The sequence below is a fragment of the Aphanomyces invadans genome (assembly GCF_000520115.1).
Source record: "Aphanomyces invadans strain NJM9701 unplaced genomic scaffold supercont1.62, whole genome shotgun sequence".
Taxonomy (NCBI): domain Eukaryota; phylum Oomycota; class Saprolegniomycetes; order Saprolegniales; family Verrucalvaceae; genus Aphanomyces; species Aphanomyces invadans.
Genome location: NW_008580207.1, coordinates 220672 through 237868, shown reverse-complemented (window position 1 = coordinate 237868; position 17197 = coordinate 220672). Strand labels below are relative to the sequence as shown.

General features: G+C 59.1%; 9 protein-coding genes and 1 non-coding gene across 17 annotated transcripts in view; 5 read left to right on the top strand and 5 right to left on the bottom strand.

Annotated features, from left to right (window-relative positions):
• Window positions 1-2395, bottom strand: part of H310_14185 — a 7835-nt gene extending 5440 nt beyond the window's left edge. Inside the window, exons 1-6 of one of the 2 annotated variants that reach the window (XM_008881993.1) lie at window positions 1861-2395; window positions 1674-1805; window positions 1521-1627; window positions 1379-1475; window positions 1240-1328; window positions 1140-1194 (exon numbers count right to left, since the gene is read on the bottom strand). In XM_008881993.1, the coding sequence (XP_008880215.1) occupies window positions 1140-1194; window positions 1240-1328; window positions 1379-1475; window positions 1521-1627; window positions 1674-1805; window positions 1861-2116 (736 nt within the window). In that variant the 5' untranslated portion in view covers window positions 2117-2395. The other variant, XM_008881992.1, reaches the window with a different exon arrangement.
• Window positions 2396-2852: 457 nt separating this feature from the next.
• H310_14184 (hypothetical protein) lies at window positions 2853-4100 on the top strand. The gene is made up of 2 exons (XM_008881991.1): window positions 2853-3204; window positions 3260-4100. The coding sequence occupies exons 1-2, from the start codon at window positions 2898-2900 to the stop codon at window positions 3937-3939; spliced, it is 987 nt and encodes a 328-aa protein (XP_008880213.1). The 5' UTR covers window positions 2853-2897; the 3' UTR covers window positions 3940-4100.
• A 339-nt stretch (window positions 4101-4439) lies between these two features.
• H310_14183 (hypothetical protein) lies at window positions 4440-5363 on the top strand. Its single transcript, XM_008881990.1, has one exon. It carries the CDS (start codon window positions 4545-4547, stop codon window positions 5304-5306), a length of 762 nt encoding a protein of 253 aa, XP_008880212.1. The 5' UTR covers window positions 4440-4544; the 3' UTR covers window positions 5307-5363.
• Window positions 5364-7793: 2430 nt separating this feature from the next.
• H310_14181 (hypothetical protein) lies at window positions 7794-9417 on the top strand. Its single transcript, XM_008881988.1, has 2 exons — window positions 7794-8031; window positions 8137-9417. Exons 1-2 carry the CDS (start codon window positions 7862-7864, stop codon window positions 8639-8641), a joined length of 675 nt encoding a protein of 224 aa, XP_008880210.1. The 5' UTR covers window positions 7794-7861; the 3' UTR covers window positions 8642-9417.
• Window positions 8818-9357, bottom strand: H310_14182 (hypothetical protein; the record flags this gene model as incomplete). Its single annotated transcript, XM_008881989.1, has 1 exon — window positions 8818-9357. One exon carries the CDS (start codon window positions 9355-9357, stop codon window positions 8818-8820), a length of 540 nt encoding a protein of 179 aa, XP_008880211.1.
• A 976-nt stretch (window positions 9418-10393) lies between the features above and the next one.
• H310_14180 (hypothetical protein) lies at window positions 10394-10900 on the bottom strand (the record flags this gene model as incomplete). Its single annotated transcript, XM_008881987.1, has 1 exon — window positions 10394-10900. The coding sequence occupies one exon, from the start codon at window positions 10898-10900 to the stop codon at window positions 10394-10396; it is 507 nt and encodes a 168-aa protein (XP_008880209.1).
• Window positions 10901-11364: 464 nt separating this feature from the next.
• H310_14179 (hypothetical protein) lies at window positions 11365-12445 on the bottom strand. Its single transcript, XM_008881986.1, has 3 exons — window positions 11922-12445; window positions 11628-11866; window positions 11365-11573 (listed from the first exon to the last, which is right to left on the bottom strand). Exons 1-3 carry the CDS (start codon window positions 12163-12165, stop codon window positions 11436-11438), a joined length of 621 nt encoding a protein of 206 aa, XP_008880208.1. The 5' UTR covers window positions 12166-12445; the 3' UTR covers window positions 11365-11435.
• A 184-nt stretch (window positions 12446-12629) lies between these two features.
• Window positions 12630-12701, top strand: H310_14178. Its single transcript has one exon. It is a non-coding gene; the product is annotated as a tRNA-Asp (tRNA).
• Window positions 12702-12801: 100 nt separating this feature from the next.
• On the top strand, window positions 12802-15330 carry H310_14177. Of its 2 annotated transcripts, XM_008881985.1 has the most exons (5): window positions 12802-13015; window positions 13076-13522; window positions 13659-13958; window positions 14002-14279; window positions 14325-15330. In XM_008881985.1, the coding sequence occupies exons 1-5, from the start codon at window positions 12830-12832 to the stop codon at window positions 14542-14544; spliced, it is 1431 nt and encodes a 476-aa protein (XP_008880207.1). In that variant the 5' UTR covers window positions 12802-12829; the 3' UTR covers window positions 14545-15330. The 2 variants fall into 2 exon arrangements, with proteins under 2 accessions (XP_008880207.1, XP_008880206.1); XM_008881984.1 differs by having other exon boundaries at window positions 13659-14279.
• H310_14176 (hypothetical protein) lies at window positions 13857-17080 on the bottom strand. Of its 6 annotated transcripts, XM_008881978.1 has the most exons (10): window positions 16905-17080; window positions 16200-16826; window positions 16027-16140; window positions 15878-15969; window positions 15651-15795; window positions 15424-15546; window positions 15267-15322; window positions 15066-15171; window positions 14316-15019; window positions 13857-14177 (listed from the first exon to the last, which is right to left on the bottom strand). In XM_008881978.1, exons 1-9 carry the CDS (start codon window positions 17055-17057, stop codon window positions 14663-14665), a joined length of 1773 nt encoding a protein of 590 aa, XP_008880200.1. In that variant the 5' UTR covers window positions 17058-17080; the 3' UTR covers window positions 13857-14177; window positions 14316-14662. The 6 variants fall into 6 exon arrangements, with proteins under 6 accessions (XP_008880200.1, XP_008880202.1, XP_008880203.1 ...); XM_008881980.1 differs by having other exon boundaries at window positions 13868-15019; XM_008881981.1 differs by having other exon boundaries at window positions 13868-15171.
• Window positions 17081-17197: the final 117 nt, after the last annotated feature.

Sequence of the window (17197 nt, the reverse complement as noted above, 5' to 3'; positions counted from 1 at the left end):
GAAGCTCGAGCGCGATCGCGCGCTCGTACGGGACGTCCATGTTCAAATCGTACGCACCCTGCCGCCGCTCGATCAGCGACACGCCTACCGACGGCATTACCGTCGCGTTGGACGGGTCAAACCCGCCCGAGTCGTCCATGGCAAAGTTGCACCCGAGCAGGGAAATCGTGAGCGCTTTGTTGCATGCGGTCGAGATCGCATGGAGCAGCGTCATCCCGCCAATGCGGCCGAGGGGGTTGCCGTCCATGGCGAGCAACGTCAGCGTGTCGTTGTGGTGCAGGCTCTCGGCCATCACAAACGCCGCCTGGCTCGGGATATTGTTGTTTGACATGTCGAGCGATTCCAGGCACATGTTGTGCTGGAGCGCGCACCCGATCGCTTGCGCGCCGTCGTTTCCGAACGCGTTGTAGCTCAAGTTGAGCGCCTTGAGCGCTAGACGGCGCGCTTATGTGACGATCACGACGATGGCAAGCGGACGTACTGTTGTTTTGTGCCAGCGCCCGGCCCAACTCGACGGCGCTGTTGAGTCGCAAAAAGTTCCAGCTCAGGTTGAGCACCGTCAAATGGCCGTTGGTCGCGAGCATCTCGGCGAGGGCTTCGCCGCCCGTGACAAGGTCCGGCTGGACAACGTTGAGCGCTTCGTTCGCTCCGATCAGGTTGCGGCTCAAGTCGAGGGTGTGGCACGTGCGGTTGGTGCACATCGCGTTGGCAAACGCGCGCGCTTCGCCATCGTCTACGTGTGTGTGGGTGGCTTCAATCACGCCGCCGCCGCCGATCGTACCAAGGTCGCAATGGCTCAAGAGCAACGTCGACAAACCACACGTTGCCGTCGCCATGTACGCGGCCAGCGCGGCGGCGCCATCGCCATCCACTTTGTTTTCCGACAAGTCCAACGTGCACAGGTCGGGCTTGTTCATCACGGCCTGCGCGCGACGTGAGTTTTTGCGCGCCATCGAGACAACCACCGCACGACGACGTCGTCGTCTACGTACCCGAACAACGGCCGCGATCCCTGCATCCGTGAGCCGATTGTTGCGCAAGTTTAGCGAATGCACCATCGGCAGCTCGACGAGGCACTCGCAAAACACTAGATCGACGCGCGATGACGTCGTTGCGAGCGAGCGAGCGCGCGCGCGTACCTTGCACGAGCTCGTCGCCCATGCTCATGTGCGACACGTTGATGTCGGGCGATACCTACCATGGCTTGTCGTCGGCAAACGCGGTGTCGACCGCGCGCACCTTGCTGCGAATGATGAGCCGCAGGCACGGCGGGAGCTCGTGGTCGAGACACAGCGACACGAATTTGTGGCGCGCGGTGAACGCTTCGACTACAACGAGCGCGTGGGTCGACCAGCAGCGGCGAAAATGTGGCGCGCACCGGTCGCATCGTCTGGGGACGGCGCGCTGTGTGTGCTCGCCAGCATCGCTTTGAACTTGGCCACCAACCCGTCGGTTCCGTCGCGTTGCTGCAGGTACTACCGCGGGCATGAGCGCACCGCGCGACAACCGCGCGCGCATACCCGTTGGGACGCCAGTTTGGAATAGATTGCTTTCGTCGACGCGAGGCCGGTCGCGCCAAAGTACTGGTTGCGCTGCGCGCAAGACAACGCGGGCGCGTTTTCCGCGCCTACCCAATGTTGGACCCGCCGCCGCTCGTCGTGGCGAAAGCTTACTTTGAGTTGCGGTCGGCGCCGCCGTGTCCTGGGCCCGCCGGGTCGCGTACTGGGCAGTGGTCGACGGTGGCGGCGGCAGCACCAACCGTGACCAGTGCATAAACGTGTCGATCGCGCCGTCAGCCTTTTTCTCTACATGCCGCCAGCAACGATTGAGCCCCATGGGTACGCACGATCGAAACGGCACCCGTCGACACGAGAGGCAGCTGGCGTTTGATTTCATCCGGGATGTCCCACGATCGATTCAACGACGCAGTGTCCCAGATCGACGCGCGGCGCGCCGCGGCTTGTTGCTTGTGTCGGCGCCGCCGCTGCCTGCACTTGGCACACGTCGGCGAGTAGCTCGCGCAAGCTTTGCACGACCGGCGCGCGGCTATCCCGTGCGGCGCGAACTTTATGTACACGTCGCCATGGACCTCCACGACCGCCGACGTCACGGGCATGGCAGCGCTGGTCGGTTTGCCGAATCGGTTACGCTATGGTGAAACCGTCCACCGGCACATGCGGCGGGCGAACGCCGCGGCATGGACTCGAAGCCACCCCATGCAGCAGCAGCTCGCTGACGTCGCGAGCGTCCGCTGTTGGGCGAGATATGGTGCAGATGTGGTCGCGCTGTGGGGACATCCACGACAGGACCTCCCCAGCCATGCAAACGTGCGTGCCATGTTGAGATCTGGCATCATGCACACGCGGCACCGCGTATTCTTCTCGCTGTGTATTGCGTGCGATGCGTGGGCTTGATGGATGCGAATGGTGTGCCGATGATGGGTGCCGTGTCGGTGCTTTCGCGTCGTCCAGCCTGGTGCTTCGACGGCATGCCTTTAGGAAAGAAGGTGGATGCGGGATGCCGCTGGGTTTCGCCGACGGCGGCGCTCCGTTTAAAGACCGTCGCGGGGGGGTTTTAGAACGCGTCGTGCATTTTAGAACACGTCGTCAGGTGTAAAAGAATGATTTTAAACTCGACAATGTGGGTGGGACGAGTTTTAAATACATCCCGTGCCCGCAACGGGTGGGTAAAGAGGGTGCGTTAAACTGTCCAAATACATACCTGTTAAAACCGATTTCGTGCATGGGACAATGCAACAAACGTCGATCACTCTAGCACCTGCATTCCTTTATATTTGGTGCATTTGAATAAAACGCAAAATGTCGACATCGGAGCCAATCGCCGGCGATCGCCACGACTGGTGTGTGTGTCCATTCTGCACACGTTGATCGGCGGGCATGGGAGTCCTGTCGGCACTGCGCAAGTACCAAGTCCTCGCGACGTCGTCGGCGGCGGCATCTGTCCCGCTGCCAGATGTGAACCCGGAAGATCTCTCGTCCAACTCGTTGGTGGAAGCCGTGGAAGCCATCGAGAAAGCGCGCAAGGAGCTCCCGAACCCTGGGTTGTACGAGAACATTCTCGGCGAAGTCAAGTCGGTCTTGATGCCTGGTACGTTTGAAGGCTTTCGCTTCGACTTGCAGCGCGGCTTGGGCCAGCGCTTTGCCGTGAACCATGCGCTTCTCCTCGGCAACCCCATGATTCCAGGTACGTTGTCCACGGGCAGCTGCACGGTCGTCTCATGCCCGTTCGTGCGTGATAGGTGGCGTGTACCAATTCGGCGCGACTTGTGTCCTGGGCGACGGATCGGACCCCATGCTCCTCCGCGGGAACGTCTCGCACGACGGTTCCGTCGACGCGCGGTGGCACACGAAGCTCGGCGACGCACTCAAGATGCGCGCGCAAGCACAACTCAAGCACGAAGCGCATGCGTCGCAAGCGATGGTGGACTTGGACTACACTGGCAAGGACTTTACTGCCAACGTCAAGGTGGCCAACGGCCTGCTGCTGGGCGTGAGCTACCTGCAGAGCGTCACCCGCGACGTTGCGATTGGCGGCGAAGGGTACTATTACGGCAAGCACCGCAAGACGATTGCGTCGTATGTGGCCAAGTACAGCGACCCGAGTGGCAAGTGGAGCGGCATCGGCACGTACGGCAGCCAGGGCACGTACCAGCTGCACTACCTCCGAAAGGTGTCGGATCGCGTCCGCCTCGCGACGGAACTTGTGTACAACCACGCGTCGGGCGAGTCGCAGTCGTCGTTTGGCGTTGAAGTCGACCTCCGACAGACGCGGTTTGTGAGCAGCTTGGACCAGACATTCAAGCTCGCGACCGCGTTGGAGTGCAAGGTGTTGCCGCAGCTCATGCTGCTCCTGTCCGCGGAAGGCACTCCCGCGAACGACGACCTCAAGTTTGGCTACGGCTTTCAATTTTACATGTAGAAAAAAGAGTTTAAAAAATACCAGGGGTAGCATCGACGACAACGCAGAGAGACACTCGATGCATCATTCCAAACGAACCGCAACCCACCACGTGGACCAGCCACGGCTTGCGCGCCGGGTCGCAGAGGTTGCTAGTGGCGGCTCGAACCATGACTGTGTCGCCCGTTGTCGTTCCCCAGCTACTTCCAACACATCGCCGGCGATTGCCACCAGGTTGCTGCGTGCGACGAGCGATTTTGTGTACGCTGGTCGGCCCCGTTCGCCGTCGAGTTGTGGGCGGGATGAACTGGTTGCCTGCTGGCTCGAGCCGGCCATGGCGAAATCGACGCGCTGGGGCGGTGGGTCGATTCGAGCGTCATTCGTCCTGCTCCTTGTCGAAACACAACGTGCGCCGCAACTTGGCAGACGACGCGATCGCTGTCCAGGCCTCGTATAGCCCGTACACTGGAAGCTCCGTTAGCACGGTGGTGAGCCACTCAACGGCGGCATGGAAGCGCAGATCTCGATGCAAATTCGGGAGGTGTGTATTCAAAACTCCAAAATAAACGGACATGCAGTAAATATGGAGGCAGTCGCTCGGCTTAGGCGACGACGGGAGCAGGTGCATGGACTTTTTCGTCGACAACAACGGCGGCGGCGGCCTTGGCACTCCCTTCGCTGACCTTGCGTTCGACAGCCGCGGCAGTCGCTGCCTCGTCTGCGGCGGCAGGCGCTTGCTCGGCCACGTCCGCAGCGGCAGGCTCGACGACTGCGGGCTGCACATCGGGCGATACTTCCGTCGAGTCGTCGGCTGCAGCAGTGGCGTCGACAGCGGGGTCTTCGATGGCTTGCGCAGCGGGCTCGGTGGCGGCGGCAGGCTCAGCATCGGTCGTGGCCCGTTCTGGCGTCGAGTCCTCGTCGTCGGCAACTACGACGAGGAACGCCGTGACATGGTCGCGCGGCGCGGCGCGGAGGATTTCTTGGAAGCGAGCGCTGCGCGTGCGAATCAACGCTTCCTGGGTGCGCTGGAAGGCCGTAAAGAGACCTGCGCTCGGCAAGGCCGGCAACGGAGTCGACGACCCGTGATGGAATACCTTGAAGTCGTTGAAGCGCTTCTTCACGATGGCAGGGTCGTGGCCATCGATGGCCACCGTTTGGATGTGGTAATGGACGACGCCTTTGGCATCGACGCTGTGGCCAACAATCGAAACAGCGTCGACGTCGGCTGGCGGCGGCGCGTCGGCATCCAACGGCGCCGCCGTGGCGTCGTTGGTTTCAGCCGCGGCCACGGGGACGGGAGTTTGGGCCGCAACGACAGGTTCAGGCTCGGTGGTCGCAGCCGGGGTCGTGGAGTGCGTGCAGCCCATGGCGGCGGTCCAAGGCGGTGAATTCGAAAATGCCAGGCAAGTCGGTCGCCTCGACCGCCGCCGATTCGTGCCACTTTCCCTCACAAGATGTCGTCGACGGCGGTCCAATTCTTGAACTTGCCCGGCTGCTGCTGAACCAGATGGTACGCCTCGAGCTCGCCGGTGGGAGCTGCCGCCGGCTTTACCTCCGCGCCGCGCTTCTGTGGGGCTCCATGTCGCCTCGACAGACGCCGCCACAAGATTGTGTGTTTCGTCGATCCAGACATTCTCATCCTGGCGCCAGCTGCAGCTTGTGGACGTGGGAAAAACAGCGTCGTCGAGCTCGCGTCGACGTTTGGTTGCGACGTCTTGAAGACGCCGCCCTGTGACACAATGCCCCCTCTGGCGCCGTCCTGCGCGGGGATGCATGGGAGGTGAAAACCACCCCCCCCCCGACGCGCGCACCACCCGCGCAAAACAGGACGAGTGTGGCGCGGTTTGACGTGTGCCAAGCTGCGCCATCAAGCTGCATGGGGCACGTCTCGAAGCGGTACGTCGCGGTGCACGACAAGCTGGCCGCCATTGCTTGTGGGCCACGCAAGCGGAGGTCAAAGGGACAATGCCTACGAAAAAACCAGCGCTGGGGCTGCTGCGATGGGTGCAGCCCCAGCACGACGCCCCCACCAGCACGTGTGGCAGAGCCACCCCGCGCGAAATACTCGCCATCCCACCACGCCCCCACAACGCATTTCGCCCTCCACCGCTCGGCCACCCGACCTGTCGCAGCTGCCGTTGCGTTGGCAACTGTCATGACGTCGGCATGGGCTTTGTTGAAGGTGCCGGAGGCGGGGGGACATGGTCGTTTGGTTGGAATGTATCGCGATGGACGGAATCGGGTCGACGCGTCGATCATGTGGTCTAGGAAGCGGGGGCGACGATGGTCAACGCCATGAAGCCCAGTGCACGTGCGCACGGCGGCCGCGGCATGCATCGCCCCCGACGCAGGAATCGCCAGGTTGACTGCGGGGCTGGTGGTCCACTTGGTAGGAATGAATTTGATTGGTGGAATATATAGCCAATCCATGCGTGTTTTTTCCATACGCGCACGGAAGACTGGGCTGGATATTTTTATCTTTTAAGCCAATCCGATTGTGTTATGCATGATCCATCGATTGGATTGGCTAAAAAAAGAAAACCACCCTGCTCTCTTTCATGGTGTCGTCGTCCGTTCGTCATGTCCATCTCCACCCACGAGAAACGTGCACTTTCCAGCGGCATAGCAAGTTGACGTTCAACATTTCCGGTGGGTTGGTGCGCCGCCGACGCGCCGCTTGGATACGTCGTCGATGCCATGGAGAAGGAAGGCGAGATGCTGCTCCTCCCACTGGAGCGCGCCCCCTCCCCCTCGAGCGCATGGTAGCATGCAACGCACAAAACTCTTGTCCGAGTTCGAGATGGGCATCGACCATTCCTTTCAACGTCTGCGTTGCCCCTGAAGAATACGCGAGTGAGTCGTAGAAGTCGTTCGGTCGCGCCATCATGAGGCGCATTGGCGAGCTCGCCATCACAGGGGGCGACACCACCATTTTTTTCCCTCGTTTGCTCGGGGGGGGGGGATGCTGCAAGCTCGACACCGACCCCCCCTCCCGCACAACAACGATTTACGACTGGACGCATCTCGTAGTGGTCTCGTAACTCTGGTGGCGCAGCCCCTACTTTTGCAGTACGTCGAATTCAGAAGCCCCCGTGCACTGACCTGCGCTGTTCGTCGGGGGTGATATTGCGTGTAGTCGAGGGGGGTCGTAGCCCTACGTAAATGCCTACCAAACAAGGTCGCAACGAGGGGGGCGACTGCTACGTCGTCAGGTACGACGCAACTGGCCGTGACCATTCGACGCGTGAGCTTGCTCACCCGGAGGGATGTTGCATCGAGCCGTCATCTTGGGAATCGTCTTCGCCATTTGCCGCGGAGACGATCGAGGTGCGACACTCGCGTTCGTGGTCGGTCGGGCTAAACTGGGGACTTACGACGACTGTCATGCGGGGCGCCAGAGCAGCATGTCATGTGCGATTCGGTACGATGCAGCATCCTCTCCACAGACGATTGCTCTGTGCAGGGCAACCAAGTACGGGTCGAGTTCTCCAAACGGAATCGGGCGAGAGAATCAAGACATGCATGCTGGCGCACAAATACGTCTCGACTTGGATAACACCGAGGCACTACCGTGTTTCGATGTACGACGGACGGCCTTGCTCGACCCCAATTTTGTCGATGGCCCTTGCGCAGTGACGTGGACGTCCAAATTCCCACGGAGACACAACCGCCCTTGCACTGAGAGACTGGACATCCCCCGCACCACCCGCCATCCCAGAGGCTTTGCTCGCCGAGTGTCGGACGCATCGCGCGGTCGGTGGCGCGGATTGACCGTTTCAGAAGCGGTTTCCGGCGAAACCGGCGCTCGTTTGATTGACAGTTTCAGATGCAGTTGCGCGTAGTCTGGCGTAACCGACAACGCGCTTGTAACATGCAGCAGCTGCCCGCATCATCTCTGCCGCCGATCTCATCCGAGCACACATGACGCAGCGACGGAAAGTCGATGGGTCGCCACCGTGCACTCTATTGTTCGTTGCCCACGATGGGATGCTGCACATCCCATCGCGTTGAGATGCCGCTGCGTCCAGAACGCGCCGAGCTCCGGGATGGCACGACGACCGTCGACAACAATTCACAGCCGACTGTCCTCGACAGCGAGAACACTCTCTTCCAGTACGACCTGAACGTTTTCCATTGTCACCGTTGATGTTGGCGCATGCAGTGTGCGTTCATCTGGCTTGTGTTCGTGCCAACACGTTGACGACCTGCCCTGTGTAGATACAGCAGTCAGAGTAGTGATGCCCTCCACCAAGGCCCAAACCCCGTGTGGCATCATCGACCAGCTCCTCCCACGATGCGCACAACGGAGTTCATTGCAAACGAGCTGCAGCAGTACCCAGCGACTTCGATGGACAACATTTGGTCCGACAGTGGCGGCGGCGGTCGTGCCTTGCCTCCGTCAACAGCAAGCACAAATATCTGGTCCATCCAGTCTCGTCAAGTATCAGGGGTTGAAGGCACGAGCAACATTTGGGGCGTGCCGTCGCACGATCTGGGTGACGACAGCCTCGGGGACCAACAACCGCCCCTTTGGCGGTATGCTGTCGAGGATTTCACGACGACGTCGTCGATTTCGTCCGACGTGACGACTCGCAACGTGTGGAGCGGCCACCTCACCGACAGCGGGGCGACGTCGGACTGCCCGCCCCCCTCGTCCACCTTGCTCGCCCTCCCTCGACCCAATGGATTGATCGCGATCGATGAACATGGCCGTACCCCGTAACTCCCCGTCGCGTACAAGGGAGCAGCTCACACCGCGTAACATTTATTCTGTGTTTCGTCTTGTGCTGCGGGCGTCGATTGAAAACGTGGCAACGGTTTGGATGCATGAATTAAAAGCTAGGGTCTAGGGAGAGGTCTCCCCTTTTGAATGACCTTGACGCCGCCGACGTGGACGGCTCACACGGTCTTGGTGGGGACGCCAACGGCAGTCGCTTGCTGCACCGGGGCGGTGGCGCGCGAGTACAAGTCGCTGTAGCCAGGCAAGGTGTCTTTGGGGCTGAACGAGCACCGACCGGGGGTGTACGATTCCGTGTGCGTGGCGAGCTGGGCGAGGACGCAGCAGTTGCAGCACAACGCCGCACAGCAGTCGCCGACGGCCGACCCTGGGATCTTCAGCGCCGTGCGAAGTTTGAAGCGGAGGTAAAACACGTACACGATAAACACGATCCCCCCCACCCCCGTCAACAGGAGCAAACACCCCGCGAGGACCGTGATCATGAAGTCGCCGACGCCGAGGCGGGCGACCGTCTGGGCTAGGCTGACACAAGGGCAGCACCACGCACAGAGGCAGTTGGGCATGATGCTGGCGCAACACCCACACAGACCCGACTTCCACTGCCCCGTGACGAGAACAGTGTTGGCCTGGCCGTCGTCAACGACTACGACCTTGACGTCCGGCACACTCGTCACAGCCGTCGGTTGCTCTTGGGTCGACATGGTGGTGGGAATGCGGTGGCAAGTGTGCAAATGCCCAGCGCTGGGCAACGAGGCGACGAGGCCACGGGCTATAAATACACGCATGCGTTGGTCGCTGCGCCAATGACTACAGGCGAATCTAAATGGCGCCCCCCGACGATGGTCTATTCTGAGCCAGCGCCGGCAGGGCTGTCAACGCGGCAAAGGGTTTGGATGGGGGCCGAGGCAGCGAGGGGAGTGCTCGCATCGACACGCCCCGATCGTCGCCCGCGCTGTCGGAACGATTCAACTGACGTGGCGAGGCTCCGTCGCGCCACTGTATCGCGTGAACTGTGATACCGACTCGCGCCCAAAGCACAACACGATGCCTTTCGCACCCTGGGGCAGACATCCCACCAGCACTTGGCCACGTCCTGGCGCATCGCCGGGGGAGGCCGCGCACGTTGGTCGAGATGAGATGGCCAACGAATCGCCACAGGTCCTGCGAGGCTGGCCATCACACGACGGATGCAAGGATGGGCAATGGGTGGAGTATGGCGATGCTGGTGATCCATGGGAGCGGCAAAGCCATGGTTGCGCCGCCGACCCTACCTGACCAAAACGACGACGCGTTCGAGGCGCAGGCAGCAGCGACCAGTTCGTCATGTTTTCGATCGTGCACCCCATCGCGACCTTGTGACCAGTGCTCGCCACGTCAAAGCAGCCAGGTGCACGTGGCTGACTGCGGTAGGACGAACTTCTTCCAGTACGGCCCTCCTCTGGTCTTGAGGTGGTGGCCATCCAGTGGATGGTCTCTTTCTACCTACGTTCGATGAAAGCGGGCCAGGGGGGGGAGACGAGGGTTCAATGGGAAACAGCCCCCTGCTCACTTCGACCTCAGCGATGGTCGTCCCCCAACGCCTGCACTGGGCGCTCCACCACACTCGGCGTCGTGCATGCCAGCCGTCGCTGGCCATTGCAGTCCTAGGGCATGCATGCCACAAACAACTCACAGCAGTCGCGCAAGTCGTCGGAAAAGAGCCAACGAAACACACTCTTACTCTTTAGTCCCCCGTCGTCAGACGTGTTCTGAATATGTTGCGTGCGCGGGGGGTGGCGCGTCGTACGAAGACGTGGTGGGGTGCTGCACGTGCTCAAAGTTGGTGTCGTAGCCAGGCAAGACGTGCTTCGACTCAAACGAGCACTTGCCCGGCGTGTAAGCATCGACGTGGGTCGCCATTTGCGCAACCGCGCAACAGCAGCAGCAGCACCCAATGCACACGTCCCCCCATATCGAGCCAGGGATGCCAAACCACCGACGAATGTGCGTGCGGAGGTACACCACCAAACCGGCAACGATCACCGTCCCGACCACGGAAAACGACAGCACGTACAGCACCAACAGCGTCAGCACGTAGTCAAACAGACCGACGCGCGCGACGATTTGCGACAATGCCACGCATGGACAGCACCAGCACATCAAGCCATTCGGGATCGGGTGGTCGCAGCAGTGACACAGGCCCGCCTTCCACTGCCCTCGCACGATCGGCTCGCCATCGGAAGTGGGTGCGTACGGCGGCGCCATGGCGGTCGGGCGCGAATGCGTTTGTGCGAGTCGTTGAATCGACCACACACGCGATGGACGCGCCGTTGACGTGAATATTCCGACATCGGGATGCCATAGATGGATACGGACGACGAGGGCGTGCGGGCTCGACCAAGCGCGTGGGGCGGCGAGTGCGCAGCGAACGCCACGCCTTGTCGCCATCGCCGGAAGCGACCCCCATGGAGATGGACGAGCACCGTCGCGACTCAAAGCATGGTGTAGCCGATCCAATGCAGTTGTGCCATGCCGGCGTCTGCGTGCACAGATCGTCGGCGCCTGGACGGCGGTACCGCGCCACGTCCTCCGTCTGTCGTGCTGTGCTTCTCTTGCCACGTCTCGCTGCTTCCAGGCGCAGCCCATTTTGTATTCTCGAATTTCGGATGCCGCTCCACCAAATCGTTCTTGCCATGCCGCCGACCCCCGATCGGCCATGCTCTCGCTCTCGAGCCACTACCCAGCGTGCGAGTTGCACACCGTTGTACATTTATGAAGATCTTTAGCGGCACACGTCCGGCTAGACATTGTAGCCGGGCAGGACGGACTTGGGGCGAAGGGTGCACGCGTTCTTGGCATCGTACGACTCGATATGGGCGCCCATTTGAGACAAGCTGCACACGGTGCAGCACATGGTGGCGCACAGATCCTCGAGCATCTAACCAACGACTCCCGTTCAGCCACGCTCCTGGCGGCGCATATGTCGAGGTACCGAGCCTGGAATTTGAAATGCGACGCGAATCGTCGTGCGCAGTCGATACAGGTACATCCACATGCCAATGCCTGCGATCGCGGCCACAGCTAGGCCGCCTGCAGTCGACGCAGCGACGCAGATGACGCACACGCTGTACAACACGCCAAAGATCAACAGCACCGGAACGAACCGCGCGACGCCCATGCGATGGGCGATCTGCGCGGCGGATACGCACGGGCACGTGGCGGCGGCGCACGCTACAAGTCACGCCAACCGTGAGCTCCTCTCCTTCCGCCGTCAAGAGAATCGTACTGTTGGGGATGCACGACCCGATGCAACCGAAGAGGGGCTGCTTCCACTGCCCGACCATGATCCCGTTGTGGTCAACGCCATCCGACCCGGTGTCGAGCTCAGGGTAGTTGTCGGCACTGTCGTGCACGGTTCGCATGGGCACGATGCGAATCTTCCCTTGGCCAGTCGCCGGTGGGGTTGTCGTCGTCGAGGGAGGGATGGCACTGCCGGGTGCAGCACGGTCTTCAGCAGCAGGTTGCATCATCGTGTTTGAAATCGGCGGTGAATCCAGCTGTGCCCTCAAGGCCGAGGGTGCACGACGGTCGCTCGATCTTTGTTGGCCTCCAGTATTTTTAGCTCACCGGCCACCGTTGGCGATTCGAACAACGCGAAAGAGCGCCACCCACACAACGGTCCAGCCAACAACTTGCACGTCCATGACCAAGCATAAAGTTTTCCCGCAGTCACCATCGCATTGCGCTGCAGCGGCATGAGTTTGCCCTCCCCCGCGGTCTCAGCGGCCGGCGTGCTCGCATCAAGGAGGCGCGGAGATTAGTACTACTACTTTTTGGACAATCTACTAGCCGCTCGTTCCATAGAAAAAGGGAATTCAGCAACGGGAGTACTATCCAATTCTAGTCAATTTACCAAAAAATCAAAAAATCTAATGTCATTTTGCTATCGATATTTTGGACAGTTTTAAGATATTTTATCGCTGAAAGATCAGCGTCCTCGTTAGTATAGTGGTGAGTATACCTGCCTGTCACGCGGGTGACCCGGGTTCAATTCCCGGACGGGGAGCTTTTTCAATCAAAATTGGGCATCTTTTGGTGTTTTTTTCGCCTTTTTTGTGCGAGTGTGCCAATGTTACTGCAAAATGTGTTGAAACGAATGAACTGTGCTGCAGGCAAATTTCTCCGACAACATCCATGACCGGTACGATGGCGGCGGCGCCGCCTTGTTTTCGTCCGCCCCCGCTTACCCCCGAACAAAAGGCAAGCTGGATTACTTTGGCACAGAAAGCATGCCAAGAGACAGTGCGGAATGCCATGACGATGGACGCACGGCCGATTGACAGCGTCGTTACAAACCCGCGAACACATCGACGGGCAAGAGTACGTACCATCGTAACGTTGCCGTCATGGAGCTCGCGCATCATGACGTGTGGGACGTAGCTGCGCAAGGGAGCTGATGCAACCAACCCAGCCCTTGAAGGCGTGAGCGCGTATACCCAGCTGCGTGCAACGCTGTCCGAAATCGCGGCGTTCTTCGATTCGAGTGGAACGACGCCATCCCAAGCCAAGGCGTATGCCCGTGTTCTTGGTGACGCTGTGCTCGACCGCCAAACGCTCTATCGACTTGTGGATCGACCGACTGCATCACAACGTCGTGGTGGAAAGGTCGACCACAGCATCAGCGTGGAATGGGCCGTATGGGGTGCGCCATTGGGCTTTGCGCCGCGAGATGCCGTGTTCCTAGACTGCCAAGACGAGTTTCTCTTTTGCGAGGAAGCATCCGGGCGGCAAAGACGAGGCTGGATTCGCGCGATTCACTCCATCGACGTCCCTGGGTGCGGCGACTTGTGGTCAACGCACCGGATTCGTCGAGTGCACGTCTACCGCGTACGTGGGCGCCGAACTGTTCTTTTTTTGTCTTTTCTTCTTTTATTCGTTCTTTTTTCCATCAATATCGAGTCTTTTATGCCGTTTCCGTGGGTCGAATGCATCATGATGGTCGATTGACGAAAGATACATGTAGTCGGGCCACGTTTTCGTGGAAGCGCATGAGGAAGGGATGTTGGACTGCTATCATGTCCTGGTGGCGTCGGCGCCTTCGTTGCGCATGCCGAAAGTCGTACAGGCGAAATTGATGAAGGCACATGTCGCCCAGGTGTTGCACCTCGAGGAACACTTGATTGTGCATCGAATGCTTGCGTTGGAGCGGCGGCGGCCAAGGTCCACGCTGTCTGACGCCAAGCAGAGAACAATTTGCGGTTTGTGCGACGCCAGGTTCGGCTTCTTTGCGCCACGCCATGGAGCATGCCGTGTTTGCCGACAGGTGCGTTGGAAATCACACGAACAATTGATCATGGGCCGTCTAGGCCGTGTGCAAACCGTGTAGCCAAGAATGGAGGACCGGCGACTCTTTGGACGGGACAGTCACGCTGTGTCTGGCATGCGCCGACACACTGGTCGAAGAAAACATCCAGGAAATGCCCCGTGGCGCGAAGGACGTGTCGCCCGGGGATACAAGTCCGCCTGTTGTGCGTCGAGCGTCCTATGCAGAGCACCAGCGCCATGATCGACAACGGAATGCAGCGCCGGATGGAACGTTTACGTTTCTCAGCTCAACGCGGTCGATGCGACACACGGTTTTAGAGTACGTCGATGGATGTAGACCACGACGTGGGCTTACCGATTCTAGCGCGGAGGCGTTGGATGACGTGACAAAGATGACCAAGGACTGGCAAGTAATTGGAGCTGCGACCAAACGCTCTGCACTTGCAACAGACGAACTTCCATCCATGACGGGGCTCCATCATTCGTACGCGACCGTCGACGAAGACGACCTCGATGCCGCTCTCGACGACGTCGTGCGCTTCATGCTGGAGACCCCACTTCAAGCACGATATCCGGAAACGTAACCGGACCTATCCAGCCAGCATTAATTTATTTTTTCCTACAAATCCCCAGGGTTGAAATATATATATATATTGCAACCGCCATACAACCAAGCTCTCGGTGGACTCGATCGTGGCGGCATCACATCCATCGCTTGGCCTTTTTTGCATGCCGGCGCAACGCGATCGGCGGAGGAAGCTGTGCCACAGACACTTGGGCTATGCTGTCTTGACGCAGCAGCGTGTTCATCGCCATGAGCGCATGCTTGGGCGATGCAAATTGAACCCAAGCTTCGCACAGTTTGGTGGGCTGACTGGACGTTCCTGTCCGCGTCGACACATCGTCGTCACCAGGGGCATCGTCACCAACATCGCCATCGTGGGTCATCGTCTTGTCGGTACTGGATCTACTCGTGCGGCCTTTTCGCGCCCCGTCGTCATCCGACCCGTCGCCACCATCAACGATCAAATCCAACACGGGCACTGGCGTCACGACGCTCTACATGACAGCAATCGCCTACTGACGCCGTGCCAGATGAACGTACTTGGATGCCTGACCACGTGCATGGCGCCGGACTTGCCACATGAAGCCACAACAGCTCGTCGTCGCTGGAAGCAACAGCGGGTGCTTGCACAGGCATCGGAGGTGTCCTACACATTCAACATGACTCCACAGCGTGCACATGACAAAAGAGGCAACGGCGGTCAGCATGCATATCGTCATGAACGTTGATAGAATATCGTACGGGTAGTATGGTGTCGACATGAGGTGGGCGAATTGACTTTCAACCGCTCGTATGTCCTGTCAAAACGGCGTTGAGGGGCGCGATCGCAAAGAAGCGCCAAAGCCACATTCGGATGCAGATCAAATGGCAGAGCAGCTGGGCGTTGTAATGGTCATACCACATCGTACGAGCTGGTCGGGTCCGGTATCAACTGAAGCGACACAATCGACGGCAGCGTTCGTAAGTACCCAAATGCCGCACGTGCCAACACTTCGTTGGTAAATTTGACGTTGCATCTGCCCTACACCATGGACGGTCAGGACCTCACCACCTTGACAAGAATATGGGCAAGCACACGCCATCTCGTTTTTCCAATTCGGAAAAGCCTGAAGAAGAATGCCATACCGACGTTGTGACCGAGACGCTTCCTGTGGGAACAGGGGCGATGGGAATGATGTCGACGAATTCCATGCCGTCGCATTGCGACACAATCGTTGTCAACGTACTGGTCGCCATGGCAAACCCAACTTCCAGCCAGTTGAGCATGATTCTACAAAGGTAAAAAGTCAGCATGCGACAGGGCTCATGGAGGATGAAATGCGAGCATTGGCGCTCGAAATTTGCAAACCTACCTCGACGTTTGTTTGGTTTCATCGGCAAAACACACGCTCAACAACGATCGATCGCTTGAAAAGGACTCGACCACGTATTGCGCTGTCGATGCCTATACGATCGTTCCAGATGAGTATTGAAGTTTCTTTTGGAATGTGCCAAGCAATACCGTTGTGTATTGCACGTACGCCATGGTGTGGAGTTTGCCCTGGCAATGCACCATTTGCACATGACTGAAGTCGCCGTACACGTGAAACATTGCGTGGAGCTCCTGATGTGTATACTACGAGACAAGCCGTCAATGTGACGTCGCCGCACAAAAACCCAACCACTGGATCATACCTCATACAGGCTTGTGACAAAAAGGCGCGTGCCACCACAAGGAGGTGGTGGCGGTGGCTGACAAGACCGGATCATCGATGGTGGCGGGGGTCGCTTGGGCATCTTACGGGGCTCAAATTCAGACGCGATGCGAGGACGCTGGTGTTCTTGCATAGGCTGGTGGTGTGACATGATCGACGACGGCTTCGCCGAAGACGTTTGCCGCTTGTTGAAAGTATGTGTGGAACCATCGACACACAGGTCGGCATCGCTGTCTTTTCGTTTGAGAGATGTGGTGCTGGGAGATGATTTTAACGATGTGGCTGCCGTCAAATCCACAATTTGTTGCACCATGTCCGACACAACCGATTGCACCACGTGGAACCCTGAGGTCTGTTGAGTTGTTGTTTCTTGCGACGATTTTGCTGCCCCGGTACGTTTACTAGCATGCGCTGTCTTATCTCCACGATCGTCACGCGCGCGTTTTCCCGACGGAAGTAATGCTGCAGTGTCCTTTTTCTTTCCTTTCGGGGAGGATGCATGGGCGAGGCTCACTTTGAACGTATGCCCATACACCAACGCTCCATGTAACTTTTCGATGGCGGTAGCTGCTTCTGTCGCCTCGGCAAACTGCACAAACGCAAATCCCTGTGGAAAACCCCCCGTCAACATTGTGTCTCATTCCTTCAAGTTCAGGTGGACCGAGCTGTTCCCACCGGGCCGTACCCGCGACTTGTTGGAACGATCTAGCGCAATGCGCACATTTACAACGTTCCCGAACGGAGAGAAGAGCTTCTCCAGCTCCTCGTTGCCGACGACGCGGCCGCAGACGACAAACAGCCGCGAGTTGGCTGGATACACTTGCGCGGGACACTGCATCTTCCACAGTGTGCGAATGTCCACTGTTCATCCGGATAATCCCTACTTATCCGGGTACCCGCCATTCTTTTCATGTTTATTTTTCGCACATTTTTTGCCGTGCGCTTTTGCCAGCAAATTACCGGTGCTTGCATGATGGC